The 22,955-nt window shown below is 34.2% G+C and overlaps 1 protein-coding gene across 2 annotated transcripts in view; it reads right to left on the bottom strand.

Annotated features, from left to right (window-relative positions):
* Positions 1–15,020, bottom strand: part of LOC128997769 (uncharacterized) — a 91,794-nt gene extending 76,774 nt beyond the window's left edge. Inside the window, exons 1-6 of one of the 2 annotated variants that reach the window (XM_054423445.1) lie at positions 14,916–15,020; positions 13,022–13,079; positions 7,531–7,708; positions 3,913–4,061; positions 2,844–2,984; positions 1,406–1,538 (exon numbers count right to left, since the gene is read on the bottom strand). In XM_054423445.1, coding sequence (XP_054279420.1) covers positions 1,406–1,538; positions 2,844–2,984; positions 3,913–4,061; positions 7,531–7,708; positions 13,022–13,042 — 622 coding nt within the window. In that variant the 5' untranslated portion in view covers positions 13,043–13,079; positions 14,916–15,020. The remainder of the gene's footprint in view (positions 1–1,405; positions 1,539–2,843; positions 2,985–3,912; positions 4,062–7,530; positions 7,709–13,021; positions 13,080–14,915) is intronic. The other variant, XM_054423446.1, reaches the window with a different exon arrangement.
* Between the last annotated feature and the right edge of the window lie 7,935 nt (positions 15,021–22,955).

Raw genomic sequence — 22,955 nt, 5'->3', positions numbered from 1 at the left:
CTCGGACTGATGACTGATGTGTTTTATTGTGTTTATCATTGTTTTAGTGTTAAAAATAAAAAGTAGTGATATACGTGGTGCATTCTAAGAAGATTTAAGTGATTTTGAAAGGTTGGTTGATGATCCTGAAGAAGTAGGTAGTGATAATGATGTAAATTATCAGCCAGATTCCTAGCTATGGTTAGGCTATGCATTCTTAGCTAAACGCTATGTACTGAAATCTGTTTTTTGCCCATAACTTATTTATTTGCAAATCTACTTCCTTATATTATTATATATTTGTAATCCTCATAAGATTTCGAACAAAGTGGCTATTTTCAAATATTTATAGGCCTATAATTTATACAATTTCATTGAGCGCGAACTTTTTTTTTTAAAATTTTCCAAAATATTTTTTTTACCTAAACAAAATTTTTGAAACAAATGTTCCTTATGTTTTATGTATAATATTGAAGCCCGTGATTTTCCAAACAAAATGGTATATAGAACAGTATAATTAACATTGTTTTCAAACTTCTCAGATCCGTTTTAATAAAACCTTGCAAATGAGCAAAAAATAGGCAGACATTAAGGCCAAAACAAGGGACACTCGGAGGGTTAATAGAGTAAGGAATAAGTTAAATGGTGAAGCCAGTGTAGGTGGCCGAAGTAAAGGATCATACCACTACTAGACAGGTGGGGGATAGGACGCTATCGGTGATTGGTTTAATGCTCAACCAACGGTATTAATTTATTCAACTTAATTAGCCGTTACATTTCTGTTGTCAATACAAATATAAAATGTTACAGATCAATATTCATATATTATAGTGGGGAGATGCACAGCTGACACGAAATCAGCCAACTCGACTCAACTAGCAAAACTAACACGTCATAGGCCAAAAGTGAGTCAGACTCGCGAAACTAACAACCCATTGGCGGAATGCGAGTAGCGCACCATCTTTGAATTTTGAAATTGCTTAAGTATTTTTTGTTGGGGTAAACAACTCACGCAAGGGTAGAAATAATAAACGATAGTAAGTGCAGTAAAACTCCAATCATCCGAATCAGTTGGGACTGGACCTGATTCGTATACCGGTAATCAAACATTTGGATAATTGGATTTTTACCTATATTCCGGATATTTTGAAGATAAAGGCTGAGTCATGCCGAGCTTTTGTCGCCATCGGAAAAGTCTGTCGGGATCGGATGAGTCTACTCTACAACGAGTCAACTCGGAGAAACCACCTGTGTTCGGTACGAGACGAGTCAGGCTCTAGTTAAGGGCACGAGTAGAGTCAAGTCAAGCGAGTCAGGAAAGTACTCGATTCGTCACATCATGTAAAAGTAAAGACAATGACAAAAGAACAATTTGAAATTCAAACTAGCTATTTGGACATTCAATCAAAACTATCAATATACGCACCATCCTCTAGATTGGGTTGTGTTAGTACTATGTCAGCCACCATGTGTCCTATATGCTGCCTATTGGAAAGGGCGTGGTTCAAGCAATCAATCATCCGCTTGGCGGATTTGCAAGTGATGTACTTGAAATGATTCTGGAAAATAACATGTTTTTAAATTATATCTTACTTTCTACCCCAGTACATAGTAGATGTATGGAGTAAGTATTGTTTTTGTCAACATTTCCGTGTTTGAGATCTGGGTGGAAATATCCATTTTAAGACCCCTTGAATCAGTAAAAGTGTTGTCTGTCTGTGTGTATGTGTGTGTGTACAGATGAAACTTGGTATGTGGGTACTAATCTAAGGTATCTCCAAACTTTTTTCCATTCTTAAAAAATTTTAATTTTTAGTGGTTATTTTCTATAAAATAACAGAAAAATGTAATTTTCACAAAAATAAATCCAACAAATTTTTTTAAAATTTAGCACGTTAAGGTATATGTTAATCTAAAACTAAATTATACAACCCCCAATGCTGTAACAGTTACAATAATAATTAATAACTACAATAATAATCAATAATTAAGTATTATTGATTTTTGAAATTTTTTTACAAAAAAAAACCCTTAGTTACCAGTGTAATTTATAGGCCTATTGTTTTGCTTTTTTTACTTATTTTTACACTTTAACCAGTGTAATTGTTCTAAATTTTTTGCTAATAAGTAGGATGTGTATTTTTTAACGTCAAGCAAATGAGAGGAAATTTTTGTCAGTTTGCTGATACTGTTTATATTTAGTAAAAACATTCTTTATAACATATAGCTTTTAAAAATTACTAAGTCTCCAAACCCAGAATATTTATTTAATACACATCAAACAGATGCTATTTCTATTCATAATGTGCCTCCCGCATTGATTAAATAACATAAAGGTTGCTGACCTGTCGTCAATCAATCCTATTGTTTCTAGTGAATAACTAGTTTTGGGGTTTCAACCCCATTATCAAATCATTTTTCTCAATGTCAAACATAACTTACTCAGCACTAGCCGTTGTCAAATTTAAAAATATTTTACACAAAACAAAGAAACACACACAATGAAAAATTTACTTTACAATATTTACAACACACAAGGCCATCCAAGGACAAAATCAGACTACGGGGTTTGATACGAGCGAAGGTTAGCCAATCAATGACAAGTGCTGAGTATTTTATGTAGGTTTTGGCCTCTGGTGACATCAAAATGAAAAAGTAAATCCTGGGTCTAGGTCTTGCCGTGCAACCTATGGTAATAGCTTCTTCCCAAAGGGAAATTCGCTAAAGTTTGCATTATTTAACACATCTACATTTTACTAGTCACCTTTAATCTAAACTTCTGACTTTTAAAAGTATTAGGAATATTGAAAATAAATTAAATTTATTAATAATTCAGAGAATTCTCTGACTAAATGTTTGTTTACCATTCTTTCTGTCTTGATTTTCAAGTCAAAAAGTGGAACTGTTTTACAGTCAATAAGGTCTTTTAGTTCACCAGTTGGGCTGATTTCAAAGAAGGCAACATTCAGGACCATGGCTGGGTCATCCCCTGCCAAGTACATAGGCTGTAAGACAAAACACATTTATACATGTTAAAGGAACGGTTGATTGGACATAAATTTAATAGGCCTACATGTGACATATGTTCAATCATAAAAGTCAAAAATAATTAATTCACTCCCTTTTTTTTAATCCATACTAGAATAATTTCTCTTCATTACATGATAAATGTATACCAGTCAAAGAGTGGGGATAGACTCGGATTCACAAGAGAAAATTGAAAGATATATTTTCACCAGGTTAATTGTAAAATATTATTATGTTTAAGAATTATTTATCAAGTGAGGTTTTATACGTGAAAGTGAAGTTTTTATTTTGAAGAGTGTCAAATGAAAATGAAATTGAAGGACGGTTTCAGGTTTTACAAGTGTAACCTTTTGAGGGTTTTGTGTGTCGGAGTGAACTCTATCCCCAACTCAAATAAGCCAGCTAGATCCTAAAATCTTTAGAACTTGTAAATAGTAATTAAAAGTGTGCTAGACAAACATAGTATTTATAATTCTACAATAATAGATATCTTTGTTTGAAATTAATCATACACAGTAAAGTTCCTTTTAACACACCCTTTAAACTGAAACCTAGGTACAAAAACAATTATGAATTATTAATTGTAAATGCAAATCAATTGGAAAATTAGGTAGAGAATACTCCTATAAGGATGCGGATCTCATACCATGACAAGGAAAAAGTAGGTACAGAAAATTTTCCATTATTTTAGAAATGAAATTGTGGGTGTATACAGTTGTAGATTTTAACATTATAATCAAATTAATGTCGAAAACTAATTTTGTAGATCTATTTGGATTAGAATAACCTTTTAATTCCAATGTTTGACCAACTGAAAATATATTAAATCCTAAATGGCCTAGCCTTCATCGGGATTTTACTGTACTAGTACTTTATAACGTGAATTATAGACAAATGAAAACTTACCTGAACCTGCGAGAATGTGTGCGTGGCAAATCTTTGAAAGATGCCAAAACTGATAGAGCTGTCGGTTAGTTGGCTTCCGGGGCCAAACAGGGTGTAGGTCTTGCCTGATCCCGGGGGGCCGACAGCGACGTAAGACACGTCATTCATTCCTTGATTGAATATCAAAACAAATGTCAAAACAATGTTCATGCAAAGATATGCTATTATAAATGAGTGATTTTATCATTAAATGTAAATAGTGAAAATATACATGTAAAAAGTTGATGCATGTTTCGTCCATGTGATGTTTGAGTGCATTGGCGTGGACTCGATGTTTCTCTCTTATTTAAGGGTAGATTTTACAATTCCTGATGCATTATTTTTTTTTAGTTTACATATGGGCAGCTGTATTTATTTAGTTGAATTAGGTTTAAAAATTAATGAAATGACATGAATCTAATAGTAAACAAAATATGCTTTTTTCTTAAATATGCTTTTTTCTTAAATCGGACAAAGCTAACCTTGTCGTTAGGGGTCTCAATCCTGGGATCCCGAATCCCGGGATCTCGGCCGATTTTTGATACCTAGAAATCCCGGGACTGGTGTCTTTTAATCCCGGGATTAACAGGATTGCAAAACCTATGTTTATTTTGATTTTTTTTGTTAATTTTATGGCTTTTACTTACGGAAAATTAATAAAAATAGTCCAATAACACTTGAAACACATATATACTCTTAATTTTTAGGACTAGCCTATAATATAAAATGGTATAAGTAATGATCTTTTTTAGTGGAAAATTTAATTATCATTAAACTCAAATAGGCGAACGAATGTAGGCCTAAATATATGTTTCAGTTTTTAGACAATTTGGATTTACTATCTGTAATTGTTATTACATTATTTAGAACTTAATTACAGTAGGCCTATAAGTTATTTTGAGTTTTACTTTTGACATGAAACGTAAACAACGCAATTCAAGTAGCAAATATAACATTGCAAGGAAATTTAAGTATTTTTTTCATGGAAGCCACAAAATATAACTATAAACACACGATTATAATCTCATTATTAAGATTGCTTATATTTAGGGTCTATAACTTTTATCTCCGTATTTGATTATTAGTGTGGTGATTAAATTTCTTACAATCCAAAATTAAGTTTTTCATACTTATGCTACTACATAAGCATAAGGTTTATTGTTTTACAGTATCATATATTGTTTTATTGCTGTTAAGTAAAAATAACATTTTACGCTGCTACTCATGATTCTTCCCATTTTATCTTTTTCTCTTAGCTATCTTTAACCTATCGTGAGCGTGACGTATAGCTTACGTGCAAGTGCGGTTGCTCGTGATTTTTTAAATGTATTTATTATATTCTAGATACACTGTAAATAAGAAATAAGGGCGATGAAAGTTCCGCGTGGTAATATTTATTTACTTAGAAAATGGAAACATTGCACAGTGTAACACTGGCCAAAGTTTGAAACATTAAAGTACTCGATAAGGGGACTTCTCGCTCATTTAAAATGGCTAAAAAGTTAAAAATCATAATATTTTATAATCTCAGGATTGATCCCGGGATCGGCTGAGACGAATCCCGAAATCCCGGGATTGGATTGAAGGCCCGGGATTGAGACCCCTACTTGTCGTGCTAATCTAGTCTAAGGATATAGCCTATCTAAACGGGAGTACCGTATTTTAGGGAGTATTCTAAGGCTGAAGTTTTAATTTTAATTAAAGAAAGATTTAGTTTAGTAGGGTTACCACCAAGCATAAAAATTACACTCCTTATTAACGTAAAAATGCTCACCCGACCTAGTGTTTGCACAACCTGCTACAACGGGTTCAATTCTGCCCGCGGCAGTTTAGTACCAGATAGAATCCCGTCAATGTATTTTAAAAACCTCGACACCCTCAATATAAATTATAGACACAATCCTAAATGATAATATATTTATCTGTATATAAATCTTTATCACCAACCCACGAGAGCCCTAGCATACGTTAACAGGGACTTAAACAGGTTCTAACACCGATCAAAGGCCCTAACGTGAGTTTTATGATTAAAATATTAAAGTGAGGGTTAATCACTAACTGAATACTCTGAAAACGATAGTAACATTCCAAGTGCCTTTACTCAAACCCACTCTACACTCAATCACTTTGGCAAAATCACATGACAAAATTACTGGTAATTAGCAAAGCAAGTCTTAACTCAGTTAAACACGGGAATGAACATGGGGAATGAATGTCCCCACGAGGGATCTCCTTCCCTCCCCCCTCTCTAATCCCCTAAACAGCTGATCCATTCCCAGCTGACTGATGATGTCACGAGTTCAAAAACCCTGGCTGTTGCTGCCACGATTCACAAGCCCAGGGCAGCCGGCTAGTGGTAGAGGTTATGTTGTTATTTACCTGCACTGACTGTTAAATTATCAGGCGGAACTTATATTATCGTTCCCGATATATTCCAAGGCGTACAATTTCCACCCGTGATGTGTAATTCAGTGTTAGACAAAGTGTATGCATGTTATGTACATGATATTATATTCGTGATCGCGATTCACCGCCCTAGCTTGCACAACACCTCTTTGGCCATACTTCCCAAAGGTTTATATTAGGTATGGGCGTACACAAAAACAGTTTATCACCTATTTTGTACACAACAATGCTATTCCATGACTTGTATACTTCAAAAACAGTGTTGTTAGTGATTTTGCCAAAAGTGAGGTTATCCCAACTTCAGCACTAGGATGGGCATTAGGTAGCCTACAGCTATTTTCCTTGCCAAGATAGGTTTACCACTATCACCTAGCAGATAAGGAATAGGCCTACTGATTAATAAATAACGATAAATATATAATCTTAATCCCTCTATAATTTTGACCCATTACAAGTGATTAAATTGTTTGTAGTAAAACATTGTTCGTAAATTATAAAATGTGTCTTTTTATGATATTGTTTTAACTATTAAACCCAACCCAATTAACCACAACCGAGCAAGGCTTGGTCCCCCAGTACCTATTCATTATTCATTATAATATCAAGATTGTTCATTAGTTAATTCAATCTATGTATACATATGTATCCTGTTTTTTTCTAAATGTTATTCATATCAAACAAAAACACCTTAATGTAAGAAATATTGTGATACTGTACCCATGTTTGTCTAATGTCACATTTTCATAATCTCTTACGTACCTATATTTTTACGGAAAGTAAATAAAGATACGTCTTATAACACTTAAAACATATATTTACGCTTATACTGTTATTCACAAGACGGTAAATATACAAAAGATGGTAAGTGGCTATATTTTTATGCCTATATTTTGATTCAATTCCATTTGAATAATTTAAATACCATAATTGTAACAATGATTAAAATTCAAAGCGATGTAATTTATTTTTAATAGAACTAACTTAATCTTTATCAGGCTAGCCAATGCCTATATAACAACTGTAATTGTGGCTGATGTTTTTTTCTCTTCATATACCTATTGTCTACTGTACAATGTTTTCTTCTTTTCACAACCTCACACGACACCCATGAACTGTGGCCAGTCAACAAAGCCGCTACGGTAAGAATTAAAAACAAAACCAATTAAGCGCTCAACTATGTAAAGGATATCTTACCTTTTAAAAAATTATTACTAAGTGACTTCGCTCCATATTCAAACACTGATTCTTGGCTGTGTGCCGGTCCAAATATCTGGTCAGCATTGCATGGAACGTGAACTTGGCCCACACGCAAGTAACAGTACGGGGGCGCCAAATCCGTAAAATATTCTTCATTAGTAGCAGCCAGGCGAATCTAAGAAATATTTTGTTAATATATTTTAAAACTCAAATAGACCTAAGTACAAAAAGTATCTTAGTAGTACAGAAGAGGCTACATTTAAAAACTTGTAATCATCCCATCAATGTATGATTTTCAACTGCATTTGACTCTCAATAACCCGACACAACCAGGGATTGTTGGATAACCAAAAATGTTAGTTTCAAAAATAATAATAAGTTGGTACTTTGGTATATTCTGGAATCCGGAGGCCACTTATTTTAGAGGGATGTTTTTACCGGAGACCAAAAATAACTACATAATTGAAAAGAACATACTTTAATTGACTTACTGACCAAACTTGACAAGATTACGATTAGCGGCCTTTAAGTTTAAGTTCTGCCTCCCATAAGGCAGCTATGTAGTTGAAGATTGAGTTGGATGCGTCGCCGCCGCTAGCTGCCACATGTACTCCACCAAATAGGTGTACAGGGCGCTGCGGCGGTTATGTTAGGTTGGGTTATCATAAATATGTTTGTAAGACTTTGTTCGTTTTGTTATGAATCTAACAAAACCAGATGAGTCATCACTCAGGACACTGACCCAGATTCAGGCGCAGTGACAGGTGATGCGCGTGCTCCGGTCAACGACCTGACCTTGGCTACTTGGAGGGGAATTGGCGGGGGAAAGTATGACTCATCTGGTATTGTTCGATTCATAATGAAACAAGGAAAGTCCTATAAACATATTTATGATAACCCAACCTAACATGACCACCGCAGCACGCTGTATAAGGTTGGCCTCCGGATAATACCAAAGTAGGTACCAATAAGTTTAAATAATAATCTAGGGTTTTAAGTCAGACAACTTATGAAGCTTTATTATGTATAACTGATACCTCTACCATTTCAGTTCAAATCTATCAGTTTAGGCATTACAAAAAAAAAGTTAATTGAATTAAAAACCTATTTGTATTTAGCTTATTAACTCTGGAGTACGATGCTATTTCGTATGTTGTTGGCCTGAATATAGTTCAGTATAATCTGTATTCTAAATTCAATTCTTTTATTTCCAAGGTAACACCATTTTAGAAAAATTAAAACCATGTAAAACTAGATAACATAGTTTGAGCTAAAAAGGTTAAAAAAAAGGTCAGATACTTGATTATCCAATTAATGAATAATCTAACAGAGCAGCCGTAGTATTCCAGTAGGCTAAAAACCTACTGTGGCTGTTTTAAGACTATACCTATCCTCTTAGCCTCAAAAGGAAAGCAATGTTCTTATCCCTACCAATCACTACTGTTCAATGTAAACACTGCAGAATCTATACTTATTTAATACGCAAGCAGGTTTTTTGTGATAATTACTCCTCCGAAACTACTGAACCGATTGTCATGTTTTTGGTGTCATTGGAAAGAACGTAACGTGTAGTTGTGCAGGAAATCTTCTTTTTAGGCAAATAATTAGAGTGAGGCCCTGGGGCCCTTTTAATTTTCGTATTTCTCCATAAGATTAACATGGGAAACAAAAATGGTTATGAAACTCCAACTGTTGTCAGAAATTAAAAGTGAGACGAAGAACATATGTTAATTGTAAACAGTCAACAAGATTGCTAATTTAACAGTTTGCTACAAACATTTACTGACTTGGTTTAAATGAAATAGTTTATTTTTTTCATTTGGGTTGGCGTAAATATTACAATGGAAAAAAGCGAGAGAGCCTGGATATATTGATATACTAAAAAGAAAACTGAATTAACACTGTGCTGCATTTTGTAGTAATCATTGAAAGAGCCGATTTGCAAACTATGGAAACATAGAAAAGTCATAGAACACCACCAAGGAAAATAAATCAATTTTTTTTTTATTTATTTATAATCGTTATTATGGACAACCTATTGTGGCTATGAATAAGGTGTAACGTGCCGTTCTTCCCGCTCGGAATATATGCGCTATTCCGTAGTTAAAGCGGGAAAGACGTCACCAACTCTCGCCAGCGGATCGCTCAAGTCGGCGTGCTGGGAAGTTTCCAGGGTTCAGATAAAAAAGAATTTATTTAATTCAATAACCTAGCACAGGTACAGATTTGTATAGACGCAAAAATGTAGTGTGAATCAGGTGTGAACTCAGTACCGGTAACCAACAACGCTACTGTACCATCATCATCGTTCACACCTGGAAATAGCTGATTGAATTAAATTTAAAAATAATGAAAACCCGTTCAACGAAATTTTGAAACAATTTAATGTTGCAGTTTCGTCAACCTCAACACTTAGAATATTACTTCTGAATATACTTAGCGTGCTCCACCCGACCTCGTGTTTGCACGACCTGCAGAGACGGGTTCAACTTTGCCTGCTTTGCCGCAGCAGTTCAACACCTACTGAATATCACGGCAAAATATTTGCTAAAACCCCGTCACCCTCAATATATATTGTAAACAAAATATTAAACGAAATTTGTATCCCTAAAACTCTCTATTGCCACCCACGGGAGCCCTAGCATACGCTAAAGCGGACTTATACAAGTTCTAACACCCGTCAAAGATCCTACCGTGAGTTTTATGTATAAAAGAATAAAATGAGGGTTTATGGCCAAATAATAAAAAATAATGGTACACACTATTAAGATAAAGCCGGCGAATTACCTGTATACTCCAGGGATCTTCACTAAGACACACTAAAGCACACGTTAGCAAAATCACTAATCGTTTCAAAGTCTTAATCACTAAGACACGTCCTAAACACTGTAAATCGCAGAATTAGAATGTCGTCGCATCCCTAGCCCACAAGGGATCTTCACTACTTCCCCCTCCCTAATCCTCTAGGGATGGGGAAACAGCTGATTCAATTACCAGCTGATCGGTGACGTCACGAGTTCAAACTTGGCGCTGTCACAACACAACGCCAAGACAGCCGACTAGTAGTACAGGTTATGTTGTTAATGTTGTTATTCACCTGCGCCGACTGTGAAATTATACGGCAGAACTTTAATATCGTCTCTGGTTTAAACAAAAAGTATAATTTCCACCCGTGACGTGTAGCTTAGTGTGCGACAAAGTGTATGCATGTTATGTAGTGATATTGTATTTGTGATCGCGGTTCTCCACCCTAGCCTAACCAACAACTTTGACCGTACTTCCCAAAGGTGTATATTAGGCATGGGGGTTACACGGAAACGGTTTATCACTCATTTTGTACACAACGATGCAATACTGTGGATTGTGAATCACAAAAATAGTGTCTTTAGTGATTTTGCCAAAAGTGAGGTTATCCCTACTTCAACCCTAGGATAGGCCTAGAACAGCCTATTTACCTTACCATGATAGGTTTACCACTATCACCAACCAGGTAAGGAATAGGCCTACTGATAATTAAATAATAAATATAAAAACTTAACCCCTCTATAATTTTGACCCATTACAAAGGCTATCTGTAGAAAACACTAAAAAACAAGATCAGCTTTGGAAAAATGATAAGATATTTACAAGAAATGTTGATTATATCGATCTGTTATGTACATCTTGAGTATTTCCATAATCTTTGAGTCGAATCTTTTAAAGTCATCAGAAATTATGGATGTTGTTCGTTTTAAAATAACGCCTGAAATACTTAGCAATTGCTCGAATTCAAGCAACAGGGACACTAGTTAGATTAAAAACTACTACTGTATTCCAGCACGTAACTTAATGTATGCCAGTGAAAGGTTTAAAAAGAAAGGAACAGGCAAAAGCACTTAACAGGTCTTCAATGTTGCCAAAAGCAGGGAAAAAGACCGGGATACGTAAATGAAAAATTATACTTACCCGAATGAACGATGTACTGTATTATAGGCCTACAGTCTAACCTTGATATAACGATTTTTGTTTAATCCCTGTTGTTTAATTTTTAGTAATTTTTGAGATTGGACTGTAATTATATGGAACAACACACAAGGTGCACTAAAACATCCCAGGACAAATGTTAACTGTACACTTAGCAGTGTAATTTGGAATGGTAGTGCTGCAGTCGCTCAAATAACTCAACAGCAAGTCATGTTACGTGAATATTAACTTATTGTTTAACTTTTGTTAACAAAATATTAAAATACCCCCGCCACAGCAAACCTGTAGACTAAGCAAATTTCCATTTACCTAAATATATTTTCACTAAAAATATTCCCTTAAAAATGTCAGATTTATTCCCTCATTAAATAACATTAGTTTAACCCGTACATAGGTTTGCTGCTACAGAGAATGTATAGTGCTTTTTTTGTGAAATGTTGGCAGTTCAGTATGAAATAAATAAATTTCCTAAATTTGATCAAAATTTGTTCATAAACAAGCAAACTACAACCGTTTGACTTGGTCTACTTGTTTTCCGTAAAAAATAACATAGGAATTTAAGTTTACAGTTTTTTTTTTTATTTTATCCTTTAAAAAAAATACTGGTTTGAATAAAGGTAGGTTTACACTCTTGCACCAAATTTAACAAAATCGGATAGTTTTTGCTCAAGTTAGGCCTCGAGTACGATACGAGCGGCGAGCGGTAACCTGAGCTGCACGTAAGCAGCGGTGGTGGCTACGATACAAGCGGCACAATTATAATGCTCATCAAATTTCCCCATTTTTATGAGTCGGTTTAGTCGAAAATGGTAAACAATGCTTACCTGCAAGACGTATTGCAACTATTGTTGCTATCTGACAATTGTTTGCCTTTAAAGAAAAACTTAGTTTTTAGAAAAACCTTAACCCTAACATGGTTCCATACTTTTCTGGTGACTGAAGTGTTTTAAAACTTCCGTCCTGGTCATTCCACAAACATTCCCTGGACTGCACCTCACGTATCGACCCGTATCGCATGTTTTCTGCTGTTTCCCTGTCATTTTAGGCCGAACCTAACCATCACCATCAGGTGGGTCATTTTTGGCATGACTCACCTGAGCACCTGAGCGGCGTTTTTGCAAAAATCGGTTTTGACTTGGAACCATGAGCGGCGCTGAGCGGTGCCGCTCGTCGCTCAGACGTATCGTGGCCACTCTCAACAAATTTACACGTGGAAATAAATGAGACCCGATGTCAGAGCGGCGGCGCTCATGCCGCTCGTATCGTTACCGGGGCCTTATCATGCTAACGGACACACACACAAACACACAAAAAATATATAGAGTTGAACACATCATTAAACACTAGTACAGTATTGTATATGAATTTAAATATGTGGTGCTTTGGCCTCTGGGAACCTCAGAAGGAAATTAGCAAATCGGTCCCAGGTCCAAGTCTTACCATGAGACCTACGGTAATAGCTTATTCCATACATGAGATATTCCCTAAAACTAGACTAAGTGGAAAATTAATAAAAAATACTCACTCGTATGGCTGTGGAAATCATCTTAGGCTTATTCTTTGAAGCAAAAAGAGTATAATACCTGGAATAAATCATGGTTATTATCAACAAATAGAATGCACTCTAAACAGTAGGCCTACTCTAGCGCTGCAATTGATCTTGCATTTGGTCATGATGAAGAATGGTTAGAAATTTCGGAAGCTCTCTACACTGTACGGTTTTTTTAAGACGTTTACCAATACTAATCCAAAATAAATATTATAAATATTGCAATAAAGACCAAACAAAACTCCTTTGTAGGGTTACTCGTCCTATAACATAGACAATTAAGTAGTAGGCCTACCTAAAACAAGTAATTAAGTAGTGTACCGGTAATAAAACCTGAAACCACACGAGTATATGAAGTGCACTAATTATTTGTTCTATATACCATTTTGTTTGGAAAATCATGGGCTTCAATATTATATATAAAACATAAGGAACATTTTAAAAAAAAAAATTTTTAGGTAAAAAAAATATAATTTCGAAAATTTAAAAAAAAAAAAATAAGTTTGCGCTCAATGAAATTGTATATAAATTATAGGCCTATAAATATTTGAAAATAGCCACTTTGTTCTAAATTTTATGAGGATTACAAATATATAATAATATAAGGAAGTAGATTTGCAAATAAATAAGTTATGGTCAAAAAACAGATTTCAGTACATAGCGTTTAGCTAAGAATGCATAGCCTAACCATAGCTAGGAATCTGGCTGATAATTTACATCAATATCACTACCTACTTCTTCAGGATCATCCACCAGCACTTCAAAACCACTTAAATCTTCTTATAATGCAACACGTATATCACTACTTTTGATTTTTAACACTAAAACAATGATAAACGTAATAAAACACATCAGTCATCGGTCCGAGGGTAACCTAGCTGTTTACAAATACACGCACGTTGCCAGCTGTCTGCTACAATTACGATCGGCTCAGAGAACGTACAGCGCTGAGACAGACCTCTGGAGAAAGCTTAGAATATTACGGAAAGAACGATACCTAACTCGATCCAGTTCAATCCGATTCAGTCAGTCATAGAGCCTTCGCCGTAAACGATGTCTGCATGTCGAAAAATCGACAAGTAACACTACACAAAGTGTGCTGCTTGTCGAATTTTCGTCAAGTAACACTGGGAGGGTTATACCTAAAAAATTTTGTTGAAACAAATGTTCCTTAGGCCTATGTTTTATGTATAATATTGAAGCCCATGATTTTCCAAACAAAATGGTATATAGAACAGTAGAATTAACATTGTTTCAAGCTTCTCAGATCGGTGTTAATAAAACCTTGCAAATGCGCCAAAAATAGGCGGACATTAAGGCCTAAACTATGGACACTCGGAGGGTTAATAGGTAGGCCTCATCGATATTTTAAAATATATCTATTATAAAATCAAACTATCAAAACCTAACCTAACCAACCAAACTTGCTGGATGGTGAAAAAAATCACATGAAGGTTTACTAATCGAATCGATAGTTTCAATCAATATTAGGCCTAGCGTAGCTCAGTTAAGAAACTGTGCCCGAGGTTCGAGTTATAAGTCGTAAGTGATTGAGAGGCTCGGCATATCAATGAAATTAAATGAAATATTCAATATAGTAACTACACAGCCCAACATTCTTTGACCCTAGGCAAGGCCTTGATGAACAAACAAAATTAACCAAGACAACAAGTTTTAAGACTAAAACCATTGATCTTTCATAGTTTTACTTAGAGAATAGGCCTAAGATTGATTAAAACAAGACATCTATATCACATAAATAACACGTGCTATACGAAGTACTTGAAACTAGGCTAGGCCTATGATATTGTCAGCCTAGTTCTCCCATTTAGTTGAACTTGATATAAATAACCGCTGATTGACTACTTACAAGAGGTTGGAGACGATGTTTCAAGTTTTTACTTTTAACTCATTCTCTAACAGTTTAAACTGGAGAATACCAAGATTTAGTTTAGTTCAGTAAGGACTTCCTAAGGCTAAGAAGGAGAAAGATGTCTATCATGATAAATGATGGATGCCCATGGACCGCCGACCGAGGGGCGAGGATGCGAGGAAGAGGAAGATTTGAAGATTAGATTGAATTGAAGCTTTATTTTATATTCCTCAATTCCTCCCTCCATCCAGTCAGTCCAGTCCAGTATGCCAGCCCAGTAATCCAGTCCAATGTATCGAGCCCCAATCGAAGAGACTATTCGCACGTCTAAATGCTCCACAGCCCGTTCCCGTTCCAGTATTCTGTTAACAGTTCCAGTACCTATTACAAAATAATGCAACGGAAACTTTCAGAACAGAACGTTCAGTTTCAGTTACTTCTTACTTGGTTAGTTCAGAACAATCGATGGAGCCAGAAAGAAAGGTGTTAAAAGTAAAAAAAAAAAACACACATAAATGATAATTTTAAATATTATCAATTGACTTACAGATGCATATACAGTTGTACTAGAAAAGTACAAGCTCGGGATAGCGGCCAAATCAAAAATAAGATTTTACTTGTAAGCTTACACTGTAAAATTAAGCTTTAAGCCGATGACAGCCTGGTGATTTATTACTATTTTATCCTAATGCCTAGCCTACTTCTGGGCTATCTAAACCTACCAATATTAGGCCATTGATACCTTTGATAGGCCTAGCCTTTGATTTGTACAGGTAAAGTAGGCTATATTCCTATATTGAATCTTCTACTGCGTATTTCTAATAATAACATGTTATTATTGGCCAGCACCTATTTGATTGCTTGTAACCTTTTTGGCTCTGTTCACTTCAACTCTTTTACCTTTCTCTTTACGAAGTTGATCCCATTCATTTCGATTTCGGCTAATGAGGTACTACCGTTACCGTTCCTAATACTAGGATATCTTTGTGTGCAACCTGTTCCCAAACAGCTATAACAGTTACCTACTAGATTAGGAACGTAATGGGACGTCATTTGGAGCAGACGTGCGTGGTAGCGGCGCACGTCTGACGTGCGAATAGCCACTGCCAAATCCAATTTCCAATCCACCAACACGACCAAAACAATTCCTGCTTTCCATCCAGGTTGAGAAGGCCCCGTTCCCGCTTTATTTAGTGTGATGAAAAATCCCGGCTTCTCCGCTTGAATACTGTACAAAATCTCGATCCTTCCAGAGTGTTCTTTTTAGGTGTAATGTCAAAATGGCTCTTTAAACTTCGCGATAGTACTAGGCTATACTGCAACTATTCAACTGATTGGGGATTGTTTTTATCTTTAAGAAAAATGAAAAAAATATTATGTGGAAAGCTAAAAGGGACCTCTTGTCGGGAATTTTCGATTTTGAGTTTCATATATTTATCATTTGAATTCCCTATTAAATTCCGAATCGATTGGTACAAGTCCCATGCATCTATGATTTTTTTTTTTGTTATAGGACTTTGAAATGTTATAACGCATAAAAACGAGGCTTTTTATTTAAGAAACGATTTTGGTATCAAAAGAAAACTTATAATGTCGTCTTTGTATTCAATAGGTACCAATTTTTGTCTTAACTCACGGTAGTTTTCAATTGAATAATTGTTTTATTGAAGCATGTCGTAAAAATCTCATTTCTTTCAGAAAAGGGACCTCTTGTCGGCCCTATGTCATTTCTCCATAAGATAAGAAAATGTACCTCTAGTCGGGTCCGCAATATTTGTGAGATATTTTATTCTCCGTCTGAACTTTGTCGTAGTTCTCTAAATTTCCATTAGAATGCAGGACAATCCATTTTTGGACTAAACTTAAATCTGTTTAAAAAGTGAATATTAGAAATAATGGGACCTCTTGTCATAATGGCGAAATAACATTGAGCGACAAAACGTACCTTTACTTAGACCGTGCAGAGGCTCACAAAATGATCTATTTCGACCTTTCACATCTTCAATTCGATATTTTAACCGATAGTGTCATGTTTTTGTTAAATGAGGTACTGTATAACAATCGAAACCCAAAATTCGATATTTTCAACCTTAAGTAATTACTTATATCGGCCGTACCGGTACTGAAAATGTTGCATCTCTGAAAAGAGGTCCCTTTTCGCTTTCCACATCAAAAATAGAGGTTAGAGAAAAAAGCCACATCTCATTTCAATCCCGCCCTAAAACCCCGTTTTAGCTGTACGAACCACTGTGCGAACCAAAAAAATTACTTGAAATTCAGAGCTTAACAAAATTCAAATCAGAATTAAAAAATATCTAGTAGAGTTAAGTTTAGAGGACATAGACAGTTACCTAGACGGTGACAAAAATTAGTATTAAGTTGGTTATGGTTATTCTTTGTATTAACCCTGACCTGTCCAATTCCTTAAGGCAAAGGTCTACGTACGGAGAGATCATGTATCATGTATATGTATGTATGAATCATAGGGATGCCATCCATATGGTAATTTGTAAAAAAATATATTTTAGCCTGCTGGGATTTTTATAGAGTAGATAAAAATTAACGGGCTGGCAAAATGTTTTACGTACATAACACTTATATTAAAACAAAAACTGTATCGGTTATTTGTCTCAGCTTTATGAATTACATAATGTGTTTAGTATGATATATCTTCGGAATGTTAGGTGTAGTGGAATATATTTGTAGTAAAGCTGGCTTTTGTTCTTGAAATGAGGGACCTCGTTCATATTGTCATGCGGCTTCATTGGCAACAAATAATGCAAATGACAAAGCAATGCTGCATTTCCAAAAAAGCAAATACTGTAAATTGTTATGTAAATAGTGGCGTTTACATGCATTGTTGTTAATCAACGTATCTTAGAAAGGATGAGTATATCGATCTAGTTCAAAAGGAACACGACCTTTCTGTCATGACAGTAATTGCTTAACTGGTAATTGAGTGAAAATTTTAAAACGTACGTTTTCAGCAAAAGCACTTTGCAAATTTTTTCCCCTTTTTCCAAAAATTATTAAAATTTTTAAAATTTTTCAAAATTATTTTTTTTATTTCATTAACATTTGAAGTTTCATAAAATGTCCATGGTAACGCAATATCATTGGTAGTTTCTTTTTAAAAGAGCATCTTTAGTGGAAAAACACAAAATCCTGTCACGACCATAACGGACGTTTAAATGAATATTAAAAATAGTTAATATTATTTTTATAACTATGTTTTGCTATAAACTAATTTACTTTTATGACCATTATACAATAAAAAGGTCACTGAGCTTTTGGTATATTTGGTCTTTCTAGAAAAAAATAAAAAAACTCAAAAAATTGAAAAAATCAATAAAATCTTTTTAAGTTTGTATAACTCCGAAAAAACTTACCTGAGACCCGAAAAATCGTTATGTTTGTATATAGAGGTGTGCTTCTTTTGTGTATAAAACATTGAAATATGACGATATTTTAATTTTTGAATTTTTTATGATAGAAATCATAAACGTGATGGTCAGGGACAAGCGGTACGGTCGTGAGTTGTCTGGAATAATCTAAATCTTTCTAAACAATCCTTCAATTATCCTGTTAGTTATAATAAAATTATGTGTTTCAATTCAACTAAACTGTTCAATTTACAATTATATTAAAGTTATTGTCACGACCAAACAAACTATAATCCATAAGGCTAGATTGGTCGTGAAAAAACCTGCAATGGTCGTGAAACTTTGGTCGTGAAATTACGTGTTATTTGGCTCTGTTCTGGCGGTAGCCCTGCACCTCATGTTCGAGGATACAAAGTGGACTTCTAGGTTAATCTACTAATTGAAATTACTTATCAACAAAAATTAACACCATGTCTACTTCATCGAATGACTACGTACGGTCATGGACACACCAAAATTACAAAAAACACAATCTTTTCTTTATTAATCTTGTAATTCCTCCTTTTAACTCGAAACGACCGGCACTACAATCCTGACGTACACCCCGAACTAGTCTCTAAAACCAACTGACTCCATCGACACCAGGCTTGCCACTGTCGTGCTCCAAAGTTGAACATTTTTCCCAAATGGTCGTGACGCCAAATCGAGGGACAGACTTATTTTGTCATGGTAGTCAGTTTGTAATGACAATAAAATTATAATATGCTCCTTCTTTGTAAGTTAAATAACCATTGATGACATAAAAATATGGCTTTATATATTTCGGCATGAATAATTATTCTAAAAACAGCGTGAAAGTTGGAAAATGTACCCTAGGGACACGTCATGGTCGTGAATTTCGAGACTTTAAAAATACGAAAACAATACCTAGAACCTATTTAAAACCAAATAAATGTGTGTAACATGTTGCCCCCGTCCCAAAAAATATTAAAACACATAATAATAAACTACAAATCCAGTATATACGAAGTAAAAGGCCAGGGACATGAAAACGTAAGTTTTTAAATTTTCACTCAATTACTCTTTGTGAAATTTGTTTTACAGGCGAAGTGTAGTGTTCTTTTCACCAATCTCACTTAAGGCCAACCAAGTGGGCCACAGTCCGTAATAGGCCATTGCAAAACATCCTGTCAAGATATAGGTACTATTTTAGGCAAGGTTTCTGTGTTTGGATCTTGCACAATGAACTTCTTCTTCAGATGAATAATCCGTTGGTTAAGAGAAATATTAGCCGAACTAATAAATGTCACAATCCAAGCATTAAAATGGCTCGGGGCACGGCTCATATATGGGCAACGTGCCCTTCTGCACTACTTGTATTATTTATTTGTATTGTATTACACAATTGAAATCTTTTCTACTAATTGAAAACCTGTATGAAAATAATCTCATGAACCTATAATGATCTGTCTTGAATAAAATGACAAAATATCAGCAAAAGTGGTCAAAAAGGCAGACACCAACCTGTACAATAGATATAAGATAATTCGATAAGAAATTATTTTAAAAGTTACTGTAATATTAAGATGTTCCAATGATTTCGTAATGGAACGTTATATTGCAAAACATGAGATGACAAAATTAATTTTAAAATCAGAATGTTATATTATTGCAAATACTTCTTTTTGACAAACTCAGTATCTCCCTATAATATGTCCCTAACAGCACCAGATATCCATTGAATATTCAAAGTGGTTGAAATATGTCTAAAGATATCTAAATGTAATTAAATATATTTTTAAAATATCTTATCTAAGAAATCTGTAAAATATCTGTTAAGATATTCTATAGATATTTAATAGATATAAAAGTAGATATTTACATAATGTTTAGATGCAATATCCTAAAAATATTGTACATATATTCAGTACTATATATCTACGAACAGATATCCTGTAAATATCAATCCAACATTGACGATTGGATATTGATTATGAAGACGATAAATGCTGATAGGTGCATTATTGTTTCATCTAGAATATTTAATATTACAGTTAGTCTTATCACACAGGATCTAAAATCATCCAACAAATAAAAAACACTAATGAAACTAAAACTTAATTGTAGTTTTAGCGAATTTCCCTATAGGGAAGTAGCTATTACCGTAGGTCTCATGGTAAGACTTAGGCCCGGGACCGATTTACTTTTTCATTTTAATGTCCCCAGAGGCCAAAAACACCATTCGTTCAAATTTTTATATATGTATATATATATATATAGGTATATATATATATATATATATAGATTTATATATATATATATGTGTCCGTGAACACGATAACTTGAGTAGTTTTTATCCGATTTTGATGAAATTTGGTTTGAAGGTGTAAGGCGGGATAAACTTGAATGAGTTCGCGATCCAGCATGATCGGACCATGGGAACAGGGTTTTATGGGGGGTTTTATGGGGTAAAAATTGGTTTTTCTCACTTCTTACCCTCAAAACATGAAATTTCCCAATTTTTCTCTAAACCTTCTTAAAGAGCTTAAAAAAACAAACAATTCAGTATATCAAAGTGTTTTTGTACGGTTATTGGTTACGGAGAAAACTAAAAAAATGGTAAATTTAAAATTCCCATGTTATTCTTATGGAGAATATTGTAAAATGTTGTAGTTTGCTTCTTTATGGATATATTTTGATCAAACTTGGCAAATTTATTTATTTTATAGTAAGCTATCAATATTTTACTAAAAACACACTACTTTATTAGTTTCCTTGTAGCAGCAAACCTAGGTACTCGTTTAACCCAATGTTATTTAAATAGATCAATTGAAAATCAATTCGGACAAATGGAAATTCGCTTAGACGGCAGGTTTGCTGCGGCGGGGGTATTTATGTGGTTATTTTGGTAGATGAATTATAGTATGTTGTCTCCGTTACCCTAATCTTTGCTACGCGTTAAAAAAATCTAATCATTTTAATCGAAGTCCAAAGTGGACAAAAATTGCATTAGCAATGTTTACGAGAATGACTACACTTTTCCAACGGGAGTGTTTCATTAAAATCAAACTATTTCAGTCAGAAGGGAAGAAATGTTCATTACACCACGCACCACGTAATGTATAGTAACAAAAGTCTCACAAAACCCAAAAGTTGTGAGAAACAAAAAAAAAACTGTTAAGGCATTCCGTAAAAACATTATAGAATTGACTTTGAATGTATGATTAAACACCTTTTTATAATAATAATACACCTGCTTATAATAATAATAATGCAAATATTTTCTTTTTAATTAAAAGTCTTTAACTTATTTGAGGAAATTATGTGGGTTGATAAATTTAAGGGTAAATATTAATTAATCATATAACAATATTACTAATGGTAATGAATTAATCTATAATCAGATACCAGTATTCTCTCCAACTCCCAGAAAAAACATTTAATTCAACAACTTGATGCCTAAACAGAATCATGGTATCAAAATATTTAAGTATTGCGATCATTGTAGCTGTTGGCTCCTCTTTAACCGCTTGAAAACTAGTACTCTCAACAATCACAGGTAGCTCAGAGGTAAGGTAAGAGGTTCATAAGATGAAGGTACCAGGTTCGAGACCCGTCCGAGTATAAAAATTTTGTCCAGTTGTTTTAAAAAAAATTGTGTTTTTATGAACTATTTAATCAAAATAATCAACTGATAAATGTGCTTTTCAGACTTAATCTTTATTATTTTGTGTTTTTGTGTATTTATTATATATTTTTTGTGATCTGTCAGAAGATATCCGTATAATATTCAGTCGTAGAAGTTCTTAAGATATTGTAAATCTAATATCTGTTGAAAGTAGAAATTAGTGACATTTAAACTTCTTCACAATATCTAACAAATATAAATATCTGGATATTGATCATCTATAGATATCTTAAATATCCAAGTGAAATGTTTATAAGATATTCTATAGATAAGTCTGTGCTGTCTGGGGTGTTTGTTTAAAATACAATTTAAATATTAACAGCTGTTTCATTAAAAATAAGTGAAAAATTATCCATATGACGATAATAAAAACAAATCTGGCAAGGGAACTTTAAAGGCTTCTGGGGCAGAGCCCTAAGGGATTTTACTTCATTTTTCTTTTGATGGCTCATCTACAGACCCAGACCTTTCTTTTGACACCTCTACCATGTTTTTATGCCCAGCAGTTCTCTCAGATTTATGGAGACAAAGTTCCCAATTAATATTTAGATTTCCCCATGTTAATCTTATGGGAGAAAACCCAACTTTGATGGAAGATCCTGCCCAAACTAATAAAGATTTCAAAAAATGAAAAACACTTTGCAAAACTACAGATCAGGGCCATTTTTTTTTACACTTTAATCATCAAAATCGGTCCAAAAATTAGGCAGGAGTTCTGTTTACAAAAATTGTCTTAGCGTGTTATATATATAGAAGATTTACACCTATACTGTTGACTCACAAGAAGGTAAATACAGAAAATATGGTAAGTGGTGATTGATTTTGATTGGACGCTCCAACCATCATCAGACCCAATAGGCAAATGAACTCTATGAAGGTTCATGGGGTAAAACTTGTTATATTAATGGGGGGTCGCAAAACAAATCCAATATGTGGTAGTGGGTCGCCAGACCAAAAAGTTTGAGA

This window comes from Macrosteles quadrilineatus, unplaced genomic scaffold, assembly GCF_028750875.1.
Source record: "Macrosteles quadrilineatus isolate MER2022 unplaced genomic scaffold, UCM_ALF_1.0 Scaffold_7__1_contigs__length_78375512, whole genome shotgun sequence".
Taxonomy (NCBI): Eukaryota; Metazoa; Arthropoda; class Insecta; order Hemiptera; family Cicadellidae; genus Macrosteles; species Macrosteles quadrilineatus.
The sequence above is the reverse complement of the archived record's forward strand: the minus strand, read 5'-3'. Positions and strand labels throughout refer to the sequence as shown.